Source organism: Neovison vison, chromosome 2 (assembly GCF_020171115.1).
Source record: "Neovison vison isolate M4711 chromosome 2, ASM_NN_V1, whole genome shotgun sequence".
Taxonomy (NCBI): Eukaryota; Metazoa; Chordata; class Mammalia; order Carnivora; family Mustelidae; genus Neogale; species Neogale vison.
In genome coordinates, this window is record NC_058092.1 from 97,072,875 (window position 1) to 97,097,874 (window position 25,000).

General features: G+C 52.2%; 1 protein-coding gene across 2 annotated transcripts; it reads left to right on the forward strand.

Annotated features, from left to right (window-relative positions):
• Positions 1-1,904: 1,904 nt before the first annotated feature.
• Positions 1,905-24,798, forward strand: MOV10 (Mov10 RISC complex RNA helicase). 2 transcript variants are annotated; one of them, XM_044238925.1, is made up of 21 exons: positions 1,918-1,959; positions 2,096-2,278; positions 15,124-15,327; positions 15,562-15,797; positions 15,982-16,240; positions 17,096-17,230; positions 17,875-18,043; positions 18,920-19,074; positions 19,342-19,518; positions 19,632-19,779; positions 20,203-20,361; positions 20,622-20,725; positions 20,871-20,968; positions 21,066-21,282; positions 22,037-22,154; positions 22,364-22,555; positions 22,806-22,880; positions 23,704-23,829; positions 23,911-23,999; positions 24,261-24,382; positions 24,458-24,798. In XM_044238925.1, the coding sequence occupies exons 2-21, from the start codon at positions 2,142-2,144 to the stop codon at positions 24,547-24,549; spliced, it is 3,012 nt and encodes a 1,003-aa protein (XP_044094860.1). In that variant the 5' UTR covers positions 1,918-1,959; positions 2,096-2,141; the 3' UTR covers positions 24,550-24,798. The 2 variants fall into 2 exon arrangements, with proteins under 2 accessions (XP_044094861.1, XP_044094860.1); XM_044238926.1 differs by lacking the exon at positions 2,096-2,278 and having other exon boundaries at positions 1,905-1,959.
• The last annotated feature ends 202 nt before the right edge of the window (positions 24,799-25,000 follow it).

The window sequence follows — 25,000 nt, forward strand, 5'->3', positions numbered from 1 at the left end:
GTTATTTGGACCCATACAAAAATCAACCACTTTTGACTCTCACAAGTGCAGATGGATTTGGGGAAGGTTTCGAGAAGTGAGGCCTAAGCTGGATGTGAAAGGTGGGAAGGAAGACCATTCTAGACCTCTAGACAGCCAGGTGTGAAAATCATTACAACACGGGAAATGTACTTTTCTAAATGAAACTGGTTTAGAGAGGTTTTATTGTAACCACAGCCACATCACATCACATTTTTACTCAAGTTGGTACTCCTATAGCTGTTTGCATGTTTTGACAACAACTAGGAGATAGGCCTAACCAGGGAGGAAGTACGCATTAGGTATCCAAAAGTAATGGAGACTTAGATATGCTTATCAGAATGGGGCCATTCAGTATGGGTGTGGTGACGGTACTTTTTTGAAATGGTAAGGCGATTTTAAGGGGTTCCTCTCTTTCCTACTCTCACACCTCAGCAGGTAATTGTGGAGAGAAAAGGGTAAAATTGGCTCTTTTACTGGTGTTTTCCTCTATTTTGCATAATCAACTTCTAAGACGTAAATTCTTTTTTTCCTTTTTTTTTTAAGATTTTATTTATTTATTTGACAGAGAGAGATCACAAGTAGGCAGAGAGGCAGGCAGAGAGAGAGAGAGAGAGAGGGAAGCAGGCTCCCTGCTGAGCAGAGAGCCCGACGTGGGGCTCGATCTCAGGACCCTGAGATCATGATCTGAGCCGAAGGCAGCGGCTCAACCCACTGAGCCACCCAGGCGCCCCTAAGACGTAAATTCTAATACAGAACTTCCCCTGCCCTGTCTTCCCCTTGCCATTAGCTTTGGTTCACACTGACTTTGCATTTCCTGTTGCTAAAATCTGTTATTCCTGGCTTTAGTTGGTTGTTGGCCTGGGAGAAGGCACAACAGTAGCCCAGCTGGAGCGTGACCTGGGTTCTGGACGTTCCTCGCACTAGGTTAGACTGAACGTGTGGCCTCCTACGGGGAATTACTCCGAGAACAACACTACCTTTGATATATTTGGAACTCTGGTATATTTGTTTAAAGAAAATTTTTATATAACTTTTATTATCTTTGCCCCATTTTCTGTGTGTGTGTGTGTGTGTGTGTGTGTGTTATTAGGGAGCATAGATAAATGCAGAGGTTCATTTTATGTTTATTGTGGGAGCCCCACCCCTCTTAGTTTGTCTTAATAGTCTTGTCTTCTGAAGAGCGCTGCTCTTTTACTTCTCTTCCTGGTACTGATGCTGTAACAATTAACCAGTTACTGCCTAGCAGAAGAGCTTCTCGCTCTCAGGCTGAGATTTTGATGACTGGGGCAACCCTTGCTTATATACTCGTAACAATTAAGAGCAATACAGACTGGAATGCAATTAAGTGCCCAAATACGTAGCTCAAGGGCAGGGATCACCAGCCTTTACACTAAAACGAAACCTGTGTGGCTGAGAAAAGTAATGACTCTTCGTGCCGGCGGAGCCCCTTGTCCCTCCCTCCCACACGTACACACCTTTATCTCAGAAACACTTGGTTCTTTCCCTCGAACTTATCTGGCTCTTATGCCTTCCTCCCTGCGTCTGAAAAGCCCGAGAAGGGAGAATGGGGGAGGGGGGCGTGCCGCTCGCTTCCGCGCTGGTTTCTGTCCCTAGCAGTCTGGGGGAGGTGCTGGATGAGCTGCCCTAGTCCAGTCGCAGCCAACCCAGGTCCCAGTCCCTGCCCTTTGCTCTCCTGCTTTTCAATAAGTCCCGAGGCCCCAGGGGGTGGGCGTGGGAGTAGCCCTAGCTGAGGCTCGGAAGTCCTCCCGGGCGGCTCAGGGGGCCCCAGGCGGTAGCCACGTTCGGATTCTGGCCAGAAGCCAGGGGAGGGAGCTTGGGGTAAGGGGAGGGCCCTGAGGGAGGGGTCAGACTCCTTAGGAAAGAGTTAATGGGAGGAGGGGGAGGGGATAGGACGGAGAGACCGAAGGGAAGGCTCAGGTAGGAAAAGAACAGAGGAGGGAATCCTGGTGGGGCGAAGGGAGCTTGCAGGACCAGGGGTCAGAGTTAGGGGGCTTCCCCCTGTTGCACCCGCATCCCAGGGCCGCCAACTTACATCCGCGGCGGCGACTTTCAGTTTCATTTCCACGGACCCTCCTGCCTGGGCCGCAGCCGCCGCCGCGATGCCCAGTAAGTTCAGCTGCCGGCAGCTCCGGGAGACGGGCCAGTGCTTCGAGAGTTTCCTAGTCGATCGGGGACTGGACATGGAGACAGATCGCGAGCGGCTGCGGACCGTTTATAACTGGGATTTCAAGATCAGGTACGGGCCGGCCCACTCCCCGGCGCAGATTCGCGGGCCCAGCTCGCCGCCACGACCCCCTCCGCGGGGCCACCCTTCCCGCCCCGGGGCGCGGAGGGACGCAGCTCCCCCAGTGGCGCAAGCCGGTCCCGGGGCGGCGCAGACCTCCCCTCCCGCGCCGTGCCCACGCCCCGCCAGCGCCGCCCGAAGCCCGCCCGCTCTGCCCGGCCGGGCCCCTGCACCCGGTCCCCGCGCAGAGCCTCCTGCGCAGCCCGCGCCCCCCGGCGGCCCGGGCCCCGGGCCCCGGGCGGAGAGCGGGGTCCCGCGCTCACGCGCCGCTCGCGGGGGTGGGGGGTGCGCTCGGCGTGGGGGGAGGGGAGCTCGACAGGGAGTGGGGGACCCAGGCATCGCGGGACCGCGGGAGGGAGCTGCCTGCCGCTGGCGGCCGGCCCTGGCTCGGGCTCTGCGGGGACCCCCGCCCCGCTGCCGAGGGGCTGCTGCGGAGGGGGTCCGCTAACCCGGGGAGCGGAGGAGACCCGGGTTCGGAGGGAGAATCTTGGGCAGCTCGGCAAAGAAGATAAGGGCGCAAACTACGTGCGTACCAAATCTCCATTAGCACCTGTGGCTTCTCCATGGAGACCCAGGGCCAGCCTCCTGGAGGCCCTTCTCACCCTGTGGCTGCAGGCTGTTTGGTCCCCTTTTCCTGTTAGCATCTAAGTGAAAATCAGACACTTCTCTCTGGCAAACCACCGAATTGTGCTTCCCAAACACCTATCAACAGGCTGCAGCCTTGGGCCGAAAAACCACGACACGATTTAACAGGGATAAATGTGAAGACTTACACAAATAACTACAGGGCGATGGGGATGTCGGCTTCATAACCGACCTCCTGAAAAAGGCTCTGGGTTTTAACAGACCAGAAGGTCGGTGTGGCTGCTGAAAGAGTCAAAGAAGTGTTAGACTGTGTTAATAGAAGTGTGGTTTGGGGTTGGGGGGAGGACATAGTGACTCTCCATATTGACCAGATCATATCTGGGTTTGGTTTGTTTTTAGTAATGAGTGTCACGTTTTAAGAGGGACATTAACAGGCTCGAGCAACATCTGAGGAAGGGGCAGCGATTATGACCTGTTTATGCCCTCAGCCTGTGCTGGGCACTGTGGGGGACAGAGGAATAATGCACGAGGCTGTAATAGGCATGGCGTATGCGTGCATAGCGTATACCATCATAAATGGTCAGATACGGAGAGAAATATGATAGAGAAAAGAAACCTGCTGAAGAGAAGGAAAGAAAGAGCAGTGACTATCGAGACATCAGCACTTAACATCTCTGAATTCACCTGTGTTCATGAAATACAAGTACCTTGTGGCCCTGAACACAAGTCAACTATTTCTTCTGGCTTTGTTAATGTATTATTTTGGATGCTTGGTAGACCAGTGGAGAAGGCTTTATTTAGGCTTTATTTTAGGGGTATTGTATGGGAGAGCGAGCTCTACTCCCAACCCAGCAAAGACAGCTGGGAATTGATAGCCAGCAGCAGAAGGGAGGGGGGGGTCAGTGGATGGGAGATTACCAAAAGGACACATTAAGGGGTGGGGGACAAGGTTGAGGGCTAATGGAGAAGAGGTTCAGAGGAACCTAACTAAAGTTGGGTCTAGGAGAGAGTCTTTTATCAGCTCTGAACCAAAACTAGGCAGTGTGTTCCAGTCCAGGGAAAACGCAGACTCTGACGGCATATATGGAAAACCAAAAGTAATGTGCACTGTGGGTGAATATAAGGGGTTTCATAAGTAATTTTACTATATGCATTTGTTTTGTATGCCAATAAGGTACCACTCCCCTGTCATTATTAGGGAAATTTGTGTCTTCTTATGCAAATAGGTTCCACTTCTCTGTATGGGAATTTGCTGGAGAAGGTGACATTGACCTTGGCTTTGGCCTTGGATTTGAAGGCCAGAGGTAGTCTTAGTTCTCGAAGGGGGAGGAGAAAAAGATTCTGTGTTTATTCATATTCTGTCATGAGACCTAGTTTTAAAAAAAAAAAAAAAAAAAAAGGAAGAGGGGCACCTGGCTAGCAAGTTGGTAGAGCGTGCCACTCTTGATTTCACGGTCATGAGTTCAAGCTTCCTGTTGGGTGTAAAGATACTTAAAAACTGGAGAAATGTGTGCCTTAAAAAGAGACACTGGAGAGAACAAGGTAGTAATCGTTGAATTTTGAAGACAGTCTTGGTGGAGAGGTTTATACTTCCCTGCCCCTCCAGAAGGCAGAACTAGGTTCATTCAACATGCCCCCCTACCTCCCCATGCCTGCTGGCTGGAGATTTGTTAAGATTAGAGAGCTCTTTATTAGTGCATCCTTTAAACCCAGGCTGGAATGCTGTGACATCAGCCCTCTTCCTCCCAGTGGGAATACACTGCTGCTCTGTGAGCTCATTCTTCACAGCCAGGTTATATAGCCCGGTACACTTGTGTTGTGTTGGAGCTGGTCTGTGGCTGGCTCCCCAACCACACTGTCACAGGCTTTTTGTCACATTGGCACCTTCCTCTGACCCCAGCCTAGAACCAGGTAGGGAGTAGACCCTCTGTAAGTCCTGTCAGGATGTCATTGAATTAGTAAGTCAAGTGGATCTAGAGTTGATCTTCGAGAGGGTGGGCTGCCGGAGAACCATAGCCAGTCACCCCCTATCAGGAGGTCTGGTGGAGATTTCCTATGCTGGGAGGGGTGCATCCCATCCAGCTGGGTTATTTCAGGATGTTGTGATGCTCTGCGGCCAACTTTCTGCTTTTTCCCCATCGTTCATTATTTAGCGGATAGGTTTAATGAGACTCTTCCTTGGTTCCTGCCTCTGATCTAGTCTGGTGGGCGGGGGACCGTGGCAGATGTGGAGACAAACGTCATAGAATACTTCAGGGGCTGGGATAGTTGAGATGGATAGCTGGAGTTCAAATCTTTCCTGGGCCACTTATGAGTTTAGCACTGGATTTTGAACAACTATCTAAATTTTCCTGTGAACATGCATAAAAGTATGTTGTCCTCTTGGGCTTGGGCGAGGCCAGAATGAGCTATCCTAGGTAAAGCCTTTACCTTGCATAGCCTGTTACGTGGGCTCTGGAAGTGGTAGCTGTCATTACTCCAGTGATGGCTGGAATGAGGAGTGGGGGGGTGTCACGAGAAGTTTCCAGAGAAGAGTGCTCTCGCCTTGGGCAGGAGACTCATCCTTTTTTTTTTTTTTTTTTCCAACAAATCTTGGCTGGATACCTCCTGTGAGCAAAGCAAAACTCTGCGAGTGGCTGTAGATGCGCTGTAGATGCACAGAACGAACCTAAGGAAGGCGGCGGCCGTGAAACGTCCTTATTTAATTATGGTCATGATAAGTATTTGGAACAAAAGGTCCAGGACGCGATGGTAGTTATGGAACTCGGAGACCTGACCTGGTCTAGGAATGAGAGGTTTCTCGGAGAAAGTGATGTTGGAACCTAATCTCAGACGATAAACAGGAGTTCCCGGATGCCAAGGGGGAAGGGGACAGCATTCCAGACCCTGAGGGAGTAGCACCCTCACGACCTTAGAGTGAACTCAGTGACCGTGACCGGAGGCCAGAGGGAGGCAGGGGCTCCATGGGGCAGGACCTTGCCAGCTGCCAGAGAGGCCTTGTTTGTTTGCTTACTTTTAATCCTAACAGAAATAGGAAAGCACAGAAAGTTTCAAAGTAGGAGTTGACGGATTCACGATTTTCGAAAAATCCCTCTGGCTTCCTGCATAGAGAATAGCTGGGTAGTTAGACCTGTATCGGCGGAAAGAATACATTTTACTTCGGAGCCTGGGGTACTCCGCTTTCACAGGACAGTCTGTGTCCTTGAAGCAGTTCAAGAGCCTCACTCCCTGTGCCCTCTGATTTTTATTTTTTTGTCCTTTTCTACTTCAGTTTTATAAAAATCCTGGTCTTGACCCACTAATGAGAGTTGCAACTCACAGTTGGTAAAACACAGAACTCGATGTCCCTTTAAGATCGCTGCCAGTTTTGATATTTTGTTCTGAAATGCCATTCCTCTAGCTACTTTTTCCTGCACCGCATCTAAAAAGATTCATTATTGTTCACCAAACAAATGACAGGGGCCAAGGGCAGGGCATTACAGACTGAGGATGCCCATGGGGACAGGGAAGTCTGGAGAATGATCCAAATAGTTGGGAATGGCCGAGGTACCGTGGAGGAGGGTTGACACGAGAACCTGTGCCTCGGTATTGTCTTCTCTAAAATGGGGTGATAATAGTCGGTACTTGGTTGTGAGGATTAAAAGAGATAATGCGCGCAGGGACTTCAGACGGCAAACAGGAGTGTTCAGTAAATGTTTCCTGTTGCTGATGTTGTTTTGTGTGTGCAGTGTCCTTGTTCTGAAGAGGATCCAAGTAGGCCGCCTTAAAAGGTTTGATGCCATCTTGTAGATGGCGGAGTCATGGGGGAGGGGCATGTCATATTTGTGTTTGGTGGTAATTCCTGTTGGTTTAGGGGAGGAAACACAAATGACTAACCAACGGAAGGAAAGGTAGTCGACTGTGTCAGTGATCTGGGGAAATGCAGATTTAAGCAAGATTCTTTTTTTTATCAGATTGTCAGAAGTTGAGAAGATTGAAGATTTCTGATGTTAGGGCGTGGGAAAAGGGTATTTTCAAATACTTGTTGGTGGTAATATTATGTTTATACAACCCGTTTAGAGGACAATGTGACAGAACTTTCTGAAGGTGTGAAGAGTCTGTTTGACCCAGAAGACCTACTTTGAAGGCATTTGTCCCATAAACTTCCTACAAGAGTTTTTGTGCATGGATGGTTGTTAAAACACTTGAAATAGCCAGGAATTGTAGGTGCCTAGCTGTCTGTTACTGGACAAATAGTGAAACACACCACCCACATTCATACCGTGCTGTTCTTTGCAGCCATCCGGATGAGCGAGGCAGCTTGGTAGAATGTCCCAGAAGGATATCCGTCCGTGGTGGTGAAAGAAGTCTGTTGTAGGAGAATGTGTGCAGCACACAGGAAAAACTTGTGTGCTTAAAAAGTCTTGGGATACCTGAGTGACTCAGTCGGTGGAGTGTCCAAATCTTGATCTCAGGTCTTCTCAGGTCTTTTTTTTTTTTTTTTTTTTTTTTTTGAAATATTTTACTTATTTGAGAGAGAAGGCCAGAGAGCATTAGCAGATGGAGACGTAGAGGAGAAGCAGGCTCTCCGCTGAGTGGGGAACCTGATTTGGGGGCTCCATTCTAGGACCTGGGATCATAACCTGAATTGAAGGCAGATGCTTAACCCAGTGGGCCATCCAGGCGCCCCTGACCTCAGATGTTGATCTCAGGGTGGTGAGTTCAAACCCAGCGTTGGGTGTGGAGCCTTCTAGGGGTGCCGGTCCCACATCCGGCTCCCTGCTCAGCAGGAAGCCTGCCTCTCCCTCTGCCTGCTGCTCTCAGTGCTTGTGCACGAGCTTTCTCTGTCAAATAAATAAATAAAACCTTTTTTTTTGTAAGTCTATATAAAAAAGTACATATAGAAAAATTACACATCAAACAGTTTAATTGGTATTTGGGAGAGAGGGCCCTTAATGCTTTGGGTTACACGTTTGTATTGTTCAGAAGTTTTTTGATCCTTTGGGTGTCCACCCCATCATTTATCTCTTTATGAACCCAAACTTACATCACACCTCTGTCGGTTTGCACCCTCCCCCCCCCCAGGATCATTATAATATGTCCTTGTTTATTGTGGGTCCCACCCCACATCAGCATCCCACCTCCCATTTCCACCTTCTGTCCCATGCTCAGAAAACTCATGTTATCAACCTGGGTGTTCTTTGGGTTGTTTTATTTAAAAAGGGTGATGCTGGGGCACCTGGGAGGCTCAGTCATTAAGCAGCTACCTTGCACTCAGGTCATGATCCCAGGGTCCTGAGATCAAGCCCCGCATCTGGCTCCCTCCTCAGCAGGGAGCCTGCTTTTCCCTCTCCCCTCTGCTCTAACATTCTCTCTTGTGTTGTGCCTCTCATTGCATCTGTCTCTGTCAAGTAAATAAAATCCTCAAAAAATAAACAGACAAATAAAAAGGATCATGATGCATGCATTTTCCGTATTCTGCTTTTCTTACTCAGCAATACATCACAGAAATCCTTCCTGATCATCTAGTGTAGACCTCTAATACATAATTGGAATTTTTTCCCCAACATTTAATATAATTTAATTTTTATTTTATTTTATTTTTTAAAAATAAGCAGGGAGCCTGATGTGGGACCCAATCCCAAGACCCTGGGATCATGACTTGAGCCGAAGGCAGGTGCTTAACAACTGAGCCACCCAGGCGCCCCTCCCCAACATTTTATTAATGACAAACTTCAAACATAAAAGAAAAGTTGAAATGACTGTACAACGAACACACAGATACCCTCACCTAGATTTCTTAATTAGTATTTTGCACACTTGCCCATCAGTCTGTCTTCGTGTTTTCAGTACATTTCTATGTAAGATACAAACTTCAGTGCCCCTCACCCCAAAGACTTCAGCATGATAATTATTAACTGTAAGAGTTCAAAATTTAAGTGACACTTACAGACTGCATTTTAATTGCACCATTCTGTGAGTTTTAACAAATCATATATCGTGTGTGGTTTCTGTCAGGACATAGAATATGACATCACCCCCAAAGGTTACCCCATCTTTCCTGGTGGGTCCTCACCCTTACCCACCCAGAGGAAACCACTCTTGATTTTAATGGAATCAAGAGGTATACACTTTGTGGGGTTTTTTTTTTTTTTTTTATGATTTATTTATCTGAGAAGGGGGGCAGAGGGAGAGAGAGAATCCCCAGACTTCCCACTGAGCTCGCTGAGCATGCCCCCATCTCAGAACCCTGAGATCCTGACCTGAGCAGACACCAGGAGGCACCCCAGGTATGGACACCTGTGAAAGCCACCTTTCACTCAGCATAATGTTTTGTTTGTTTTAAGTAAACTCTACCCCATCCATGGGGTGCGAACTCATGACCTCAAGCTAAAGAGTGGCGAGCTCTATCACCTGAGCCAGACTGGCTCCCCTCAGTGCCATGTTTTTAAGATTCATCTGTGCTGTGTTCATCACCATCTTTTTATCACAGAGTACTATACTGCGTCTGAATACAAATCACAGTTTGTTCCTCTGTTCTGTTCGTGGACCCTGCTGTGGGTTTGGGGCCATGTTGAATAAAATGGCTGTGAACATTGTTGTACATTTCACTTGGGGATATACCTGGGAGACTTGGCTGGATCACAGAGTAGATACGTGTTTATTGTTGTTTTTAAATCTTAGGCAAGCTGCTTGACCTCTTTTTTGGTGGTTGGCAGCAAAGTTTCCCGGACTCATCCTCCGTTGTGACCTTGTCTAGGGTCTTGCTGCTCAGCCTTCCCTACTTCCTGCCAGTTTCCTGAGCCCATTTCTCAACTTCCTGCAAGTTACTGATAAATAGGTCTTATCGCTTAAGTCAGACATAATTTACTCTTTTGGCTTATAACAATAATTTCAAATGTACATAGTCATCTAAAAGTAGAGTGACTGGGGCTTGGTCTTCATGCATTTTATTTCACTCCTTTCTACTCCCTGCCTCCATTTATATATATTATATTTATTTATATGTGAACTTATTAGTGTGTGTTTTTTTTTTTAAGATTCTATTTATTTGTTTGACAGAGATCACAAGTAGCAGAGAGGCAGGCAGAGAGAGAGGAGGAACAGGCTCCCCGCCAAGCAGAGAGCCCGATGCGGGGCTCAATCCCAGGATCCTGAGATCATGACCTAAGCCAAAGGCAGAGGCTTTAACCCACTGAGCCACCCAGGTGTCCTAGTATATTTATATATTATATGTTATATATTTTATATATATTTATATATTATATGTATTATATGTATTATATATTTATATATTATATGTAAAGGAGTATGTGAGTTATATACTTACCACATTTATAATGGTATGTAATATTATATAATTATATATATGTCCAAGTCTGGACCATGTGTCCCACCTGACATGTAACACTCCAGACTCCTGCCCAGCAGCGCTCTGGTGCCAGCCTATGGTTCAGTGTTCGCAGTGTGATCTGTTTTGTCCATAAAAGCATAGTTTGGGGGACGCCTGGGTGGCTCAGTGGGCTAAACCGCTGCCTTCGGCTCAGGTCATGATCCAAGGGTCCTGGGATCGAGTCCCGCATCGGGCTCCTCGCTCAGCGGGGAGCCTGCTTCTCTCTCTGCCTCTGCCTGCCTCTCTGCCTGCTTGTGTGTACTCGCTTGCTCTCTCTCTCTCTGGCAAATAAATAAAAAATCTTTAAAAAAAAAAAAAAAAAAGCATAGTTTGGGGGCACCTGGCTGGCGCTGAGGTTAAGTGTCTACCTTCAGCTCAGGTCACGATCCCAGGATCCTGGGATCGAGCCCCACATCGGACTCTCTGCTCAGCAGGAAGCCTGCTTCTTCTCCCTTTCCAATTTCCTCTGCTTGTGTTGCCTCTCTCACTCTCTGTCTGTCAAATAAATAAATAAAATCTTCAAAAAAACAAAAGTAGTCTGAATTTACTTGCTAATCCTTGCACCCATTTTTCCCAGCAAGTACTTACTGGATAAATACTAGTGCAAGGTCTATACTGGGTTTTAGTAATGGAATTTTTATTGCACATGTAATACTCTTTTTGTTAAGAATAAGAACATGGCATCCTATGTTTAGTTTGACACGAAACGGCGCCTTTTTCCAAAGTGATTTCACCAATTTCTACTCCAGCTGACAACGCAGGAGTGTGCTGGTGTGTCTGCATCCTCACCCACATTTGGTGTTGTTGGCCTTTTTAATTTTAGGCATCTGGGTGGGTGTGATTCTTTTTCACCGCTGCCTAGCTTCCCGTGTGTGGGTGTTGACAGTTTATTCAACCGTCTGCTAAGTATTGTCAGATCAGATCCTTTTTTTTTTTTTTTAAGATTTTAAAAAATTATTTATTTGATAGAGAGACCCACCAAGAGAGGGAACACAAGCAGAGGGAGTGGGAGAGGGAGAAGCGGGCTTCCCGCTGAGCAGGGAGCCAGATGCGGGACTCGATCCCAGGATCCTGGGATCATGACCTGAACCAAAGGCAGACGCTCAAGGACTTTACACAGGCACTTTTCTTTCTATGGGGTACCTTCCCAGGAATGCAGTTCCTTGGTTAAAGGAGACCTGTATTTCACATGTTCGGATATGTTCCAGATTGTTCCCCAAAAGGTGGTTGGACTTCCCCTTTCTGCCAGTAGTATGTGAGAGCCCACTTCTCATGCTCTGATGATTTTCCACTTTTGTCGGTCTAACAGGAGTCAAATGGTGTCTCGGTTTGACTGTAATTTGCATTTCTCTGCCTTTGGAACATCTTTTCATCTGGTCATGTTGGATGGATGTGTTCATCTTTCTTCCTAGAAATCTGGGTGACTAGATGAAGAGTACAAGAATAGGGACTTTCTTCCCCACAAGCATGTACTAAGTTTCTGATGGAGAAAAAAAAAATGTTTTTGTTCTGACTGTTGCCTTAGACCTGGGATAAGGGAATTTGGGGAGTGGTGATAGGGCTGGGGAGTAATTTGAGAAATACTGAGATAGTGGGTAGTATCCGGGCAGAAGTTGCAAAACTTGCAAAGTTGAGTTCCTCCTGGCTCTGTGCCCATGCACAAGTTTCCAAAACTAGGAGACTAAACATTCAAATTTTGATTTGGGCTTCTCCCTCTCTTTTTTCAAGATTCATTTATTTGAGAGAGGGGGCACAGAGGGGAAGCAGACTGCCTGCTGTGCAGGCAGCCTGACATGGGGCGACTCCCATCTCCAGAGCAGGAGATGATAACCGGAGCCGAAATGGGAGTCAGATGCCCAACCGACTGAGCCACCCAGTCGCCACGATTCTGGTTTCTCTTGAAAGCCAGATCTGGCTGCCTTGGACCTCCATTTCCCGCCGGCCACAGCTGTGCGAAGATGACAGCAAGCAGCTGCCCCCACTATGAGACAGGGCTGCAATCTGGGGGTTGCGCAGCCGCCTTGGAGCCTGGCTTGCTCCCTGGCACTATGCTGAGAGCCTGCTGCATCTCTAGGTACCTGCACTGTTGTTTCCTCAAGTGGAGTTAGGGGGCATGTGAGTCTTTATTCCACCCATGGCTCAGAAAGGGGAGTGTACAGATGCCTGAGAGGGTCAGGTATAGAAGATGCCCATAGCTGGCATCCACTGGCATTTGAGCCTGTACTCGATCTGGGGTACTTATCGAGGGGCCCTGGGGAGTGGCAGTGACTCCTGCTGATTTCGGACCCTTTGTGACTGGACCTCTGGGCAGCCTTTGAGCCTGTAGACTTCCAGCTGATTCTCCTCCCTTTCTTAGGGAGTTTTCTCCTCCTCCTTGGGTCCCCCTGGTCTTGGCTCTTCTCAGAAGACTCACACTCCCTGGGGAGATCCCACACACCTCTGTGGTTGGAACGACCGCTGAGGATCTCCTGAGTGTTAGTCTGGGCTCAGGCTTGATTTTGGCCTGAGTTCTCGGTTTCCAACTCCTGCAACCAGCTGCCTCTGGACCCCAGGAATCTCGAACTGAGCGTGTCCAAATCCAGAGGTCATGGTCAGCCCTCCAGTGTCCTCCTCCTCCTCCTCTTATCTTTCCCTTCTATCCCAGGAATGCTCCCGGAAACCAAGGCATGGATTTGAGTACTATCCTGGACGCCTCCCTCTTCCCTGCTTCCATTCCCCCCTCCTGTCATTTCACATTCTAAATACATTGTCCGATCTGCAGAGCCCCTCTTCTGTCCTTACCACTTCCTCGTGCAGGCCCTTGTCATCTTTTTAATTGGACTGTTGCAATGGCCTTTTTCTAACTGGTGTCCCTGCCTTCAGTCTTGCCTCCAGCAAATCCTCCAGCAAATCCACCAGTCCTGGTGCCAGAGTGATCTGAAATGCACATAAGACCTTGCCACTCCCCTGCTTAAAACCCACCACCCGCGGGGGTTCTGTAACCACAGTGTAGCCTCTGCTGTGGGCTGCAAGTAAGTTGTTACTACTCCTACTACCACTGCTACTCTTAGTACTGCTGTTACTACTAATACGAATACTAATAATAGTAGGTACCGCTTACTGAGCATTTTCTGTTATGTTTTGGAAATGATTGACTATCTTTTTAAAACAAATCAGAGCTGATTCAAAGTTTCCCGAATAGTATCACTCTCATTTGCTTGGGGTGAGAAGGGAGAGGGGCAGAGTGACAGGCAAGGGGGCACCAGGGAATGGTCCAGACCATGAATGATCTCATTACACACTAGTAATGACCATGCTGCGTTAGCCTTGCCAGTTAAGTAGGGCTTACCGTGCTTCCTAGGAACGAGCATTTGCTTTCGTTCCCTAGAACACACTGAGGGAGGGTGGTCGGCGGTCCAAGGGTCCAGATCTTGGACATGTCACATGTGGGGATGCCCCCCGCCGCTCCTGGTTGCCAGGAGAGGAAGGGAGCTGCCTTCAGGGTCAAGTCCAGGCTTCCCGGCCTGGCATGCCAACCCGCGTGACCTGGTCCTGCCCACCTCTGCTGCCTCCCACCACGCCCGCCCCGCCCTTCTCACGGTAGTTCTCTTCTCCCACGCCCGCCCCCACCCTGTGTGATGCTAATGCTAACCCGTGCACACCTTACAGAGATCTCCTTATGTGCCAGGCCCTGGCTAGACGGACACTGCAGCGCCCGTCTGTCATAGCAGCCCCGCCGGGGAACTTGGCTTTATCCCTGTTTCACAGGGGAGGAAAGCAAGACTCTGAGAAGTGAAGTAGGCCGAGGTGACCCAGCCTGGGGCCGAGTGGGAGGTTGACTCGGCCCCGTGGCCCCCAGCACCTGTCCTTACATAGCCCTCCACCTCGGCTCATACTTTGCACTCCGAGCTCTTGTGCCTGGTTAACACCCATTTGTTCTTCAGGACTCGGTTCAGACCACTGTCCCCAGGGAAGCCTTTGCAGACAGCCTGGCTCCGTGTCCCTCCTTGGCTGCGCCCCCCGCTCCCCGCCCCCCGCCCCCGGCAGCACGCTGGAATCCATGTGTTCAGTCTGTGCTGGGCTCCTCGAGGCGGGCCTGGGTCTTTCGCCTCCTTTGAACCCCCAGGGCCTAGCGCAGGGTCTGGCACATAAAGATCTCTGTATGTGTTGACTAAACTGAATTCCAGGCACTAAACCTTGAAGTTGTTGTCCTTCTGACCAGTTTTCCCTGTCTTCACCTTCTCTAGGCACAAAACCAAGCTCTTTGATCTCTGGAGAAGGATCCTTTCCCTTCCTGCTTGGGTTCCACCTGCACCCTTTGACTTCGGGTGGAAACTGCTGTCTGATCAGCCACCTTGCCCACACACCCTGGACATCTGTGCTCTCTGACCCCTCTCTCCCCTCCTCCACCATCAGGCAGGACCCCAGGTCCACCCCTCTGAATCCTCTCAGTTGGCTTCCCCTTAGCCCCAGCTCTTTCCGCTGGGTTGCTGCTACCTTTTTTTCTGTCCCAAATAGTTCCCCTCCCTTCTCCCCGCCAAAAAGCTTCATTTCTTTCTCTGCCTTTAGTCCTCCAAATCACTAGCCCAGCACTGGGCTTTCCTCCTCAGAAATGGCACTGTCTACAACCTGCTGTTTTAAACAATCACATTTTGTCTCGGGAAGCCTACTGAATTCCCTGAGAACTTTAAAAAATTCCTATGAACCCCCCAGCCTGAGTCTCTGTCCCTGGGTCCTGTTCTGTTCCGCAGCCGTGCTGGTATGTCCCACATAGAGCAACCCGCAGACATTGTCCCCTTCCGCCCTCCCCACCCAGCTCCCCTGCCTTCCCTCACTTCCCAGTCTCCTCTGCTTCCGGCAGCTTTGGGACCCCTGCCCCTGGCTTCTCCTCCATGCTGTATGGAATGAAGATTGCAAATCTGGCCTACGTCACCAAGACTCGGGTCAGGTTCTTCAGACTCGACCGCTGGGCCAACGTGTGGTTCCCAGAAAAGAGGAGAGTGAAGCTGGGGTCAGACATCAGCAAACACCACAAGTCACTGCTAGCCAAGATTTTCTATGACAGGTGTGTGGGTATGGGGGTGGGGGTGGGGGCCGGTATCCGTCTGGCTGAGGGAAGAGTTGGTAGCCTCAGGTTGGGGTAAGGCGCCCTCCTTCAAGGAGTGGGGGAAGGGTGGGGAAGGAGCAAGCTCGACTGGGGAGAGGCAGTGGGGTTCCTGAGCTGAGCTGGTTCTCTGCCAGCCTCCCCTGTTCTAGGCCCTTCCTGTCCCAGCCCCGCCTTAACTCCCACTCTCCCCAGGGCTGAGTATCTTCACGGGAAACATGGGGTGGACGTGGAAGTCCAGGGGCCCCATGAAGCCCGAGATGGGCAGCTCCTTATCCGCCTGGATTTGAACCGCAAGGAGGTGCTGACCCTGAGGCTTCGGAACGGAGGAACTCAGCCTGTCACCCTCACTCACCTCTTCCCACTCTGCCGGACCCCCCAGTTTGCCTTCTACAATGGAGAACAAGAGCTGCCCTGCCCACTGGGCCCTGGTGAGTGGGTTTCCACAGGAAAAAGCCTTTGGTAGACAGGGGCTTGCCCTGGGAAGAGTTGGTGCCTCGGGAAACACACTTGTTGTCCCTTGGGTGAGGGGAAGGGGATGCTTCCTGCCCTGGGCTGTGGCTCCTGGGGGAGTGTCCCTTCCCTGTCCCCTCTCACTCTGCTGTCTTCCTCTAGGCGAGTGCTACGAGCTCCATGTCCATTGCAAGACCAGTTTTGTGGGCTACTTCCCGGCCACAGTGCTCTGGGAGCTGCTGGGCCCTGGGGAGCCGGGTTCAGAAGGAGCTGGTACCTTCTACATCGCCCGATTCTTGGCCGCTGTTGCCCACAGTCCCCTGGCTGCGCAGTTGAAGCCCACGACTCCCTTCAAGCGGACCCGGATCACTGGAAACCCTGTAGTGACCAGCCGGATAGAGGAAGGAGAGAGACCTGATCGGTAACACCTTCCCCTCCAACTCAGTCCGGGTTGCAGTATCCAGCATGACAGTGGGGGCCCATGGGAAGAGCCCAGAGCCTGAGCCAGGGCCCCTTTCCCAAGTGAGTCTGTAACTCCTCTGGGCCTCAGAGACCTTTTCTGTCGGGGAAGAAAGTTGCAGGTGACCCTGAAAAAATGCTAAGCATTTTCGATCGCATGATGGATTGTCAGGCAGCCTGTGGTAGACCTCGCTCTCTCCCTTTTGTAGCTTTGTGGAGATAATTCACATACTGTACAATTCACCCATTTAAAGTATGCAATTTAGGTTCTCAGTATATTCACAGATACGGGCCACTAACACCGTGATCCATTTTAGAACACTTCACCCGCAAAGGAACCCGTGCCCGTTCTTTCCTTCTTCCTTTATCTTTTTCTTTATTTTTAAAGATCTTATTTATTTATTTGACAGAGAGAGATCACAAGCAGGCAGAGAGGCAGGCAGAGAGAGAGGGGGGAAGCAGGCTCCCTGCTGAGCAAAGAGTCTGATGCGGGGTTCAATCCCAGGACCCTGAGATCTTGACCTGAGCCAAAGGCAGAGGCTTTAACCCACTGAGCCATCTAGGTGCCGACCCCCGCACCAGTATGTGTTTTTTTAATGTTTCCAAGTATGGTTCTTTCCCAAAAAAGAATGGTCCAGCCTTGGGATGCACAGCCTCATGGGGTAGTAAGTTCTGCCTCCTGGGGCAAAAGCTGCTGACCCTTTCAGCAGCAGTTTTCTAGAAGGGTTTCTTGCATCTTCCGGGAAGGGGCTGTCTCCACCACTCTGAAGGGGCGAGATCTCAGACTTGTGGTCACTCTGCTTCCCCCCATTTGCAGCGCTAAGGGCTATGACCTGGAGCTGAGTATGGCGCTGGGCACGTACTACCCACCCCCTCGCCTCCGGCAGCTACTCCCCATCCTTCTTCAGGGGACAAGTATCTTCACTGCCCCAAAGGAGATCGCTGAGATAAAGTAAGAGCCACCCTTCTGCCCGCCTTGTGCTGCCTTCCAGTCTCTTTGCCTGCCCCACAGCTCTGTCCCCGGCCTCCTGTGCGCCATTCCTTCATTTCTGTACTGAGCACGCAGCACGAGCCAGGCACCGTTCAAGGTGATGAGGGCCTTGCCCATGGCAGTGGGGGGAAATGGGCATCCATCGTACAATTTCAGGTAGTGCCAGGTGCTCCGAAGAACACAGGTGACACTACAGTTTCAGATAAAGGGATGGTGTATGCGGTCTTGTGAAGGGCAGTTAGTGCTGGCCTCTTTTGAAAAGGTGATTTTAGAGCAGAAAACGACATTTGAATGAGGCGAGGGTGTATGTCTCAGGAGCATCTTAGCGGGAGAATGTTCCAGGCCATAGTATCCATGGTGTGGATGCCAAGGCAGGTCTGAAGTAGGGGGCAGGGGCATTAGGAGGAAGGAGTAGAGCTAGGGCTCTGTGCACCGAGGCTTCTGAGCTTCCAGCTGCTTCTCTGCCCTTCTAGTCTTCTGATTCCTGGTGCTCTCAGAGCCCCAGAGCCTTGGATGGGAGAGGGCGGCCGCTCCTGGGCATGGGGGTGGCCTGACTCGTCCTGTTCTCACCTCCGTGCCGCGCCCCACTCCCCCGGCACTGCTAGGGCCCAGCTGGAGACAGGCCTGCAGTGGAGGAACTACGAGGTGAAGCTCCGGCTCCTGCTGCACCTAGAGGAGCTACAGATGGAACATGACATCCGGCACTACGACCTGGAGTCGGTGCCCATGACGTGGGACCCCGCGGACCAAAACCCGAGGCTGCTTACCCTGGAGGTCGGGGCTCAGGGCTGGTGCGGGGTGGGTGGACTTCCATCAGCCAGCCCATAGGCTTAGGAGAGAACATCGTTCTGTATTCCTGATGGTGTCTTGTTAGAGCAGGGCGGGGGGGGGGGGGGCGGGACTGGGTTTTCATCCACACGTGGCTACCACTAGCTGTGTGGCCTTGGGCAAGTCTCTTGCTGTCTCTGGGTCTTAGTTACCTTAGCTAGAAAGTACAGAGCTGGGCTGGATGATTCTTATATCCCTGTCCGGCTCTCAGATGTCAAGCGTTGTACACATAAGCCCAGAGTAACACATGAGCATTGGGTGCTGCACACAGGTGCTGAGGAGGACACCTGCTAAGAGAGGCAGGGAGGCTGGAATGATCAGGGAAGATTCCTGCAGGAGCTGAGTTGTTGCAGGTTTTGTTTGTTTTAGATTTTATTTATTTGACGGACAGAGATCACAAGTAGGCAGAGAGAGGAGGAAGCAGGCTCCCTGCCAAGCAGAGAGCCCAATTCGGGGCTCAATCCAAGGACCCCGGGATCATGACCTGAGCCGAAGGCAGAGACTTTAACCCACTGAGCCACCCAGGCACCTCATGGAGCTGAGTTTTGAGCAAGATTTCAAGGGCAGAGCAGGATCTGAGCTGGCTGAGAGGGCAAATGGATGGGCTGGGAATCTGGCTCTCAAGTCCTGAAATGGTAAAAGGACTGCTGGGCTCAGTCTCTCTGTGCATTTTGGGGAGACTTGTCTTGCCCATCCCCAAGCTTCTGCCATGGCAAGTAGAAGGGTCTTGGGGTAGAAGGACACCACCACCTCCTCAGAGGAGGTCTGGCCCTCTAGTAGGCATCCCTGGGATAGAAGCTTGCCTGTGTCCATCCCCCACAGGTTCCCGGGGTGACCGAGAGCCGCCCCTCAGTGCTGCGGGGTGACCACCTGTTTGCACTTCTGTCTTCTGAGACCCATCAGGAAAACCCTGTCACCTATAAGGGCTTTGTCCATAAGGTGGAATTGGACCGTGTCAAGCTGAGCTTTTCCACGAGGTGGGTATCGGGGGACCCTTGAGATGCTAGAAGGGTCTATAGATAATTCTTCGGCCAGAGCAGCAGCTGTGTTTTTCCCTGAAATGAGTGGGACCCCAGGGACAGAGCTTTTCTTCAGGGGTAGCCCTGAGATGCCTCAGTAGCAGCTTCTCCTTGGGGGGGGGGGCAGTTTCCATATGGCTGTTTTGAAAAGTGGGAATGGAATCAGGATAGATGCAGAGCATCCTGGCCCCTAACCAGAGCTCTTTCCCCCCTCTTTTCCCAAAGCCTCCTCAGCCGCTTTGTGGATGGGCTGACCTTCAAGGTGAACTTCACCTTCAACCGCCAGCCCCTGCGCGTGCAGCACCGCGCCCTGGAACTCACAGGGCGCTGGCCACTGTGGCCCATGCTCTTTCCCACGGCCTCCCGTGGGGTCCCGCTGCTGCCCTCAGATGTGAAGCTCAAGTGAGAATGGGCAGGGGTGCTCTGGGGCCACTTGGGAGTGTGGGGCATTGGGGATGGAATCGGGGAGGCCTCTGGGACGCCAGCTGACATCCTGTTTCTGGCCCTTCTGCCAGGCTGTACGACCGCAGTCTGGAGTCGAACCCTGAGCAGCTGCAGGCCATGAAGTACATTGTCATGGGCACTACCCGCCCAGCCCCCTACATCATCTTTGGGCCTCCAGGCACTGGCAAGACTGTCACCCTAGTGGAAGCCATCAAGCAGGTGGGGCCTGACCAGAGACCCGGGGCCTACGCTGAAGTCCCCCAGGGACCGAGCAGCTCTTAGATTCTGGGTGCTTCCACTCCCTGATCACCCCCTGGCTGGCATCAAGACTCAGTGTGGCCGCTGAGCATTGTTGGGCAGGGTGGGTTCCACATGACTCGGAGTCACCAGTCACTTTTGGGCCATTATACACTCGAATATTTACTACACTAGGTTTCCAGCAGTCAAGTGCAGACTTGAACCTGGCGGCGGGGGGGGGGGGGGGTGGTTGGGAGGAAGGGGTTAGAACTTGGCTTTTGGGTCACTGCTTCCTTCAGGTCTGGGACATAAATGCCACCCCATGCCAACATGAGTCACAATCAGGTCCCGTCCCCTCTGGAGCCAAAGAGGCTGCTTCCCACACCGTGCTTCTTCCCACTCCAGGTGGTGAAACACTTACCCAAAGCCCACATCCTGGCCTGCGCTCCGTCCAACTCAGGGGCTGACCTCCTCTGTCAGCGGCTCCGGGTCCACCTGCCCAGCTCCATCTACCGCCTCTTGGCCCCCAGCAGGGACATCCGCATGGTACCCGAGGACATCAAGGTACCTGGAGATGTATGCCGGGCTGAGGGACGGCAAGTGCTAGGTATGGCTCAGGGTGGATACTGGGGCCAGGAAATGAGGTTACCTGGATTCTGATACTTGCTGTGGGAGCTTGGGTGGGTCGGGACCCCTCTCGGGCCTTCTGTTTCCCTGTGTGGGAAGTGAGGGGCTGAATAAAATGGCCTAGAAGACCTAGAGCCAGCATGAGGGTGAGGACGGGCAGAGTTGGCTGATTTCCCCCATCCCTTCGCACCCCATAGCCCTGCTGTAACTGGGATCCAAAGAAGGGGGATTATGTGTTTCCCGCCAAGAAGAAGCTACAGGAATATCGAGTCTTGATTACCACGCTCATCACGGCCAGCAGGTGGGAAGTGTGTGTGTTAAGGAAGGAGGTAGGGGGCTGGGAAAGAACGGTGCCTGGCAGTGGGGCGAGAGGCTGGCCTGGGTGGGCATTTGGTTTGGTGGTCAGGTGCCCAGATGTGACCCCTGGTCCGCTTGACGCTTCCCAGGCTGGTCTCAGCTCAGTTTCCCATTGATCACTTCACACACATCTTCATCGACGAAGCCGGCCACTCCATGGAGCCTGAGAGTCTGGTGGCCATAGCAGGTGAGGGGTTCAGGGCGGGCTGCGTGTAAACCATGCTGCATGGGGTTGGGGGCCGTCCCACTGCTTAACTTTGTCCCCACGGCACCCCGCCTCTCAGGGCTGATGGAAGTCAAGGAAACAGAAAATCCGGGAGGGCAGCTGGTGCTGGCAGGAGACCCTAGGCAGCTGGGGCCTGTGCTGCGCTCCCCGCTGACCCAGAAGCATGGGCTGGGCTACTCCCTGCTGGAGCGGCTGCTGACCTACAACACCCTGTACAAGAAGGGCTCCAGTGGCTATGACCCTCAGTTCATAACCAAGCTGCTGCGCAACTACAGGTACCCCACCCCTCACAGTGACTGACAGTCTGCGCCTTCACCTGCTCCATGCAGTCCCCGCCCGGGGCTCCCTCCTACCGGCACTGCTCAGAGCTTGGGAGTGGGCCATGGGTATCCCATGACCTCCGTTCTAGCCCCATCACTGCTGCTCACGGGCTCTGACATCTCAAGTGGCTTCACTCTAGAGCAGTTTGCTTATTCGTGTATTGGGGGATTTGTCTGGTCTCCCGGCAGTCTGAGGGGAAATCAGGAAAATCCGGACAGTGTGGCTTTTCATAAACCTAATCGTTATTCAGATTAAAGAGCCGTACCTGATTTAGGTGAGTTCATGTACCTAAAATGCTCAGATGAATTTCTAAGCTCTCAGTTCCTTGGTAAGTCCCACCAAGCGTTCACCCAGCGGTAGCTGTTGTGTTATTCTTTCTTTTAGGCTTAACACGTTATTTCATCAAATCATGGAAGTAGTAGATGAAAATTGTTTTTGTACTGTCCTTCCTTGACAAAAATGGAAACCTGAGGATGGGTTCCCCCTTTCTTGTGGTTTCCTTTTAAATTTGACTGGCCCGGGAAATCCATGGACCAGATGCTCTCTGACTAGCACCCCTGCTGGGTTCTGCCTCTCATGCAATTACAAGTGTCCAGCCACACACTGCAGTCCCACGAGTCTGCCGTCCACAGAGGGTGGGCGGCAAGGGGATGCTGTGGGAGACCCCACGGGTGGGGCGGAAGTAATCTTCCTCCCCCTGCCCCCCAGGTCCCACCCCACCATACTGGACATTCCTAACCGACTCTATTATGAAGAAGAGCTGCAGGCCTGTGCTGACGTTGTGGACCGAGAGCGCTTCTGCCGCTGGGAGGGTTTGCCTCGACAGGTGAGGCTGAACAGGGCAGGGGCTCCGGTTGCTGCCCCTGTGTCCTAGCTTCCTTTCTACTGAAGGTACAAGGTAGGAGGCGGGTCTGAGCAAAAGTCACAGGCTTTGTCCCCTTGGCCCAGTGTCCCACATTCCCTGGGTGGGTGTGGGGCTGGGAGAGAAGGGACACAGGGGGTCTGGCTGAAGGTTTCCCCTGACCCCTTATCCAGGGCTTTCCCATCATCTTTCACGGCGTAATGGGCAAGGACGAGCGTGAGGGCAACAGTCCATCCTTCTTCAACCCAGAAGAGGCTGCCACAGTGACCTCCTACCTGAAGCTGCTCCTGGCCCCCTCCTCCAAGAAGGGCAAAGCCCGCCTGAGCCCTCGAAGCGTGGGCGTCATCTCTCCTTATCGGAAGCAGGTCAGGCCCTCAGTTCCTGTTGGGGGTGTGACACCTCCCTCCCCACCCCCTGCCTCAGCAACTAGACCGTACCTCCTCCATAGCCAGACCACAAGATGGAGATTCCAGGAGCTCATGCCTCTCCTGAGCTCAGAAGAGCTGAGTGGTCAGCTATGACAGCTTTTGCCCCCCAGCTCCCTGGCCTCCTGCCTGGCTCCCTCTTGCACTAGGGTAATAGCATGAAAGAAAGGCACCTGTCCCCATCTTCCAGGTGGAAAAAATCCGTCATTGCATCACCAGACTTGACAAGGAGCTTCGGGGACTGGATGACATCAAAGACTTGAAGGTGACACTCACCACTGTTTCACCCTTCCCGAATGTCCCTCCGCTTCCAGAGACCTCCCCAGGCGCCCCACCCTAACTGCCTGAGACACAAGGGGGCTCACCCCGGCCCTCACTCCTGCAGATCCCAGCTTGTTGGCTTGTCCTCCTGGGCAGGGACCAAGAAGCACCCCAGCAGATTCTTGATTCTTAGCTCCAGGCTGTCTGAGGCCTCTGTCCTGAGGTTAAAGTCCCAACTCCCAGCCTGCCTGCCCTGTCACGTGGTGGTGTGTCTCGCTCACCATTCCCACCCTGTGAGTGAGTCTGCACCTTGACTCTTCAGATGGCGGTCCTTGCTCCTGGCTGCAGATAAGAATCACCTGGAAAGCTTTTAGAAGCCGGTGCCAGAGCCACACCTGGCCTGCTGGCACAGCTCTCTGGGGACAGAGCCAGAGCATGGCCATTTTTTTATGGCTCCTCAAGTGATCTAGCACGTGGCCGGAGTGGATGCTTGAAGGTTTAAAGGCCTCCAGTTTGTCTAGAAGTACTTAGCGATTGTTTTTTCAGGAAGTTTGAAAACCACTGCTCTGGGTTACCAAGTCCTCGCAGCTCTGTTTCTTGGCTGAGAACCCTTTTAGCCTGCACCCCTTACCTGGACTCCCCCTTCAGGTTTCAGCTTCCAGGGCAATCCACATGCTCTCTTTCCTGCTCAGTCCCTCCACTGTGACAAATGTGCAGGATGTCTCTGCACTTGCCTTGGTGCTCACCTCAGGCTCCCTGAGGAGAGGGCGTGGCCCTCGGTTTCCCCTGCGAGCCCCAGGTTGCAGGCCCTGCCTCTCACCCTCCAGGTGGGCTCCGTGGAAGAGTTCCAAGGCCAAGAACGCAGCGTCATCCTCATCTCCACCGTGCGGAGCAGCCAGAGCTTCGTGCAGCTGGATCTGGACTTCAACCTCGGTTTCCTTAAGAACCCCAAGGTTTGAGGGCTGGTGGCCGGTGTGAGCAATTCCTTCCTTCAGGTCCTTCCCTCCTCTGACCCTAGCACTCCTTCCTTCCAGAGGTTCAACGTGGCTGTAACCCGGGCCAAGGCTTTGCTCATCGTGGTGGGCAACCCGCTCCTCCTGGGCCATGACCCTGACTGGAAAGTGTGAGCATTCGCACCCCCGTAATCCCTCTCAGGAGCCACCACCCCCAGCCTGGGGCAGGTGCAGCTGCATAAGCACCACCTTGTGGCTCAGTTAATCCTCAGGTCTATTCAGTGGTTCATCTGGTGGTCCTCAGTACCCCCCTTTAAGTTGTCTCACGGAGGATAAGCTGCTCGCCCAGAGGTACAGGGCAGTGTAGTAGGACCAAGCCATGCCTCGGCTAGGCCTGCACAGCTCTGTGTGAATGTCCCTGTACCCCACAGATTCCTGGAGTTCTGTAAAGAAAACGGGGGGTACACTGGGTGCCCCTTCCCTGCCAAACTGGACCTGCAACAGGGACAGAACTTCCTCCAGGGCCTGAGCAAGCTCAGGCCCTCTACCTCAGGTATGGTGGGGCCAGGTAGGGGATAGCGCAAGGGGAGGAGCTAAGGAAGACAGGCTCACCTCTTTTTCTTTCTAGGGCCCCAATGTCACGACTACCTCCCCCAGGAGCAGGAGGGAGAAGATGGCCTGTCCCTGCAAGTAGAGCCAGAGTGGAGGAATGAGCTCTGAAGACACAGGAGACAGCCTTCTCACACCAGCCAAGCCTTAACCGCCCACCCGACCCTGAACCAGAACCCAGCCTGAACCAGAGCCCAGCCAAGCTGCCCCTCTGCAGGACAGGAAGACTGGGGGAGGGAGTTTACAATCCACGCCATTCCACCCCCTCCCCTGCTGGGGAGAATGACACATCAAGCTGCTAACAACTGGGGGAAGGGGGAGGAAGAAAAACTGAAAACAAAAATCTTGTTCTATGCAAAAGCTTCCTTGTCTCCTCAGCCTGGCCCCTCTGGCCTTGTGGCTTTCTTGAGCTCCCAAGCGGACCCCAGAGGGGAGGATGGGACTATCACCCTGCCCTGGGCCTTACCCCTCCACTCTAGAGAGGAACCCAGCCCCCAGGTCCAGGGGGAGGAAACCCAGTGGGAGGTGGCAAGGAAGCCACCCACAGGCTTCTAAGTTTAGC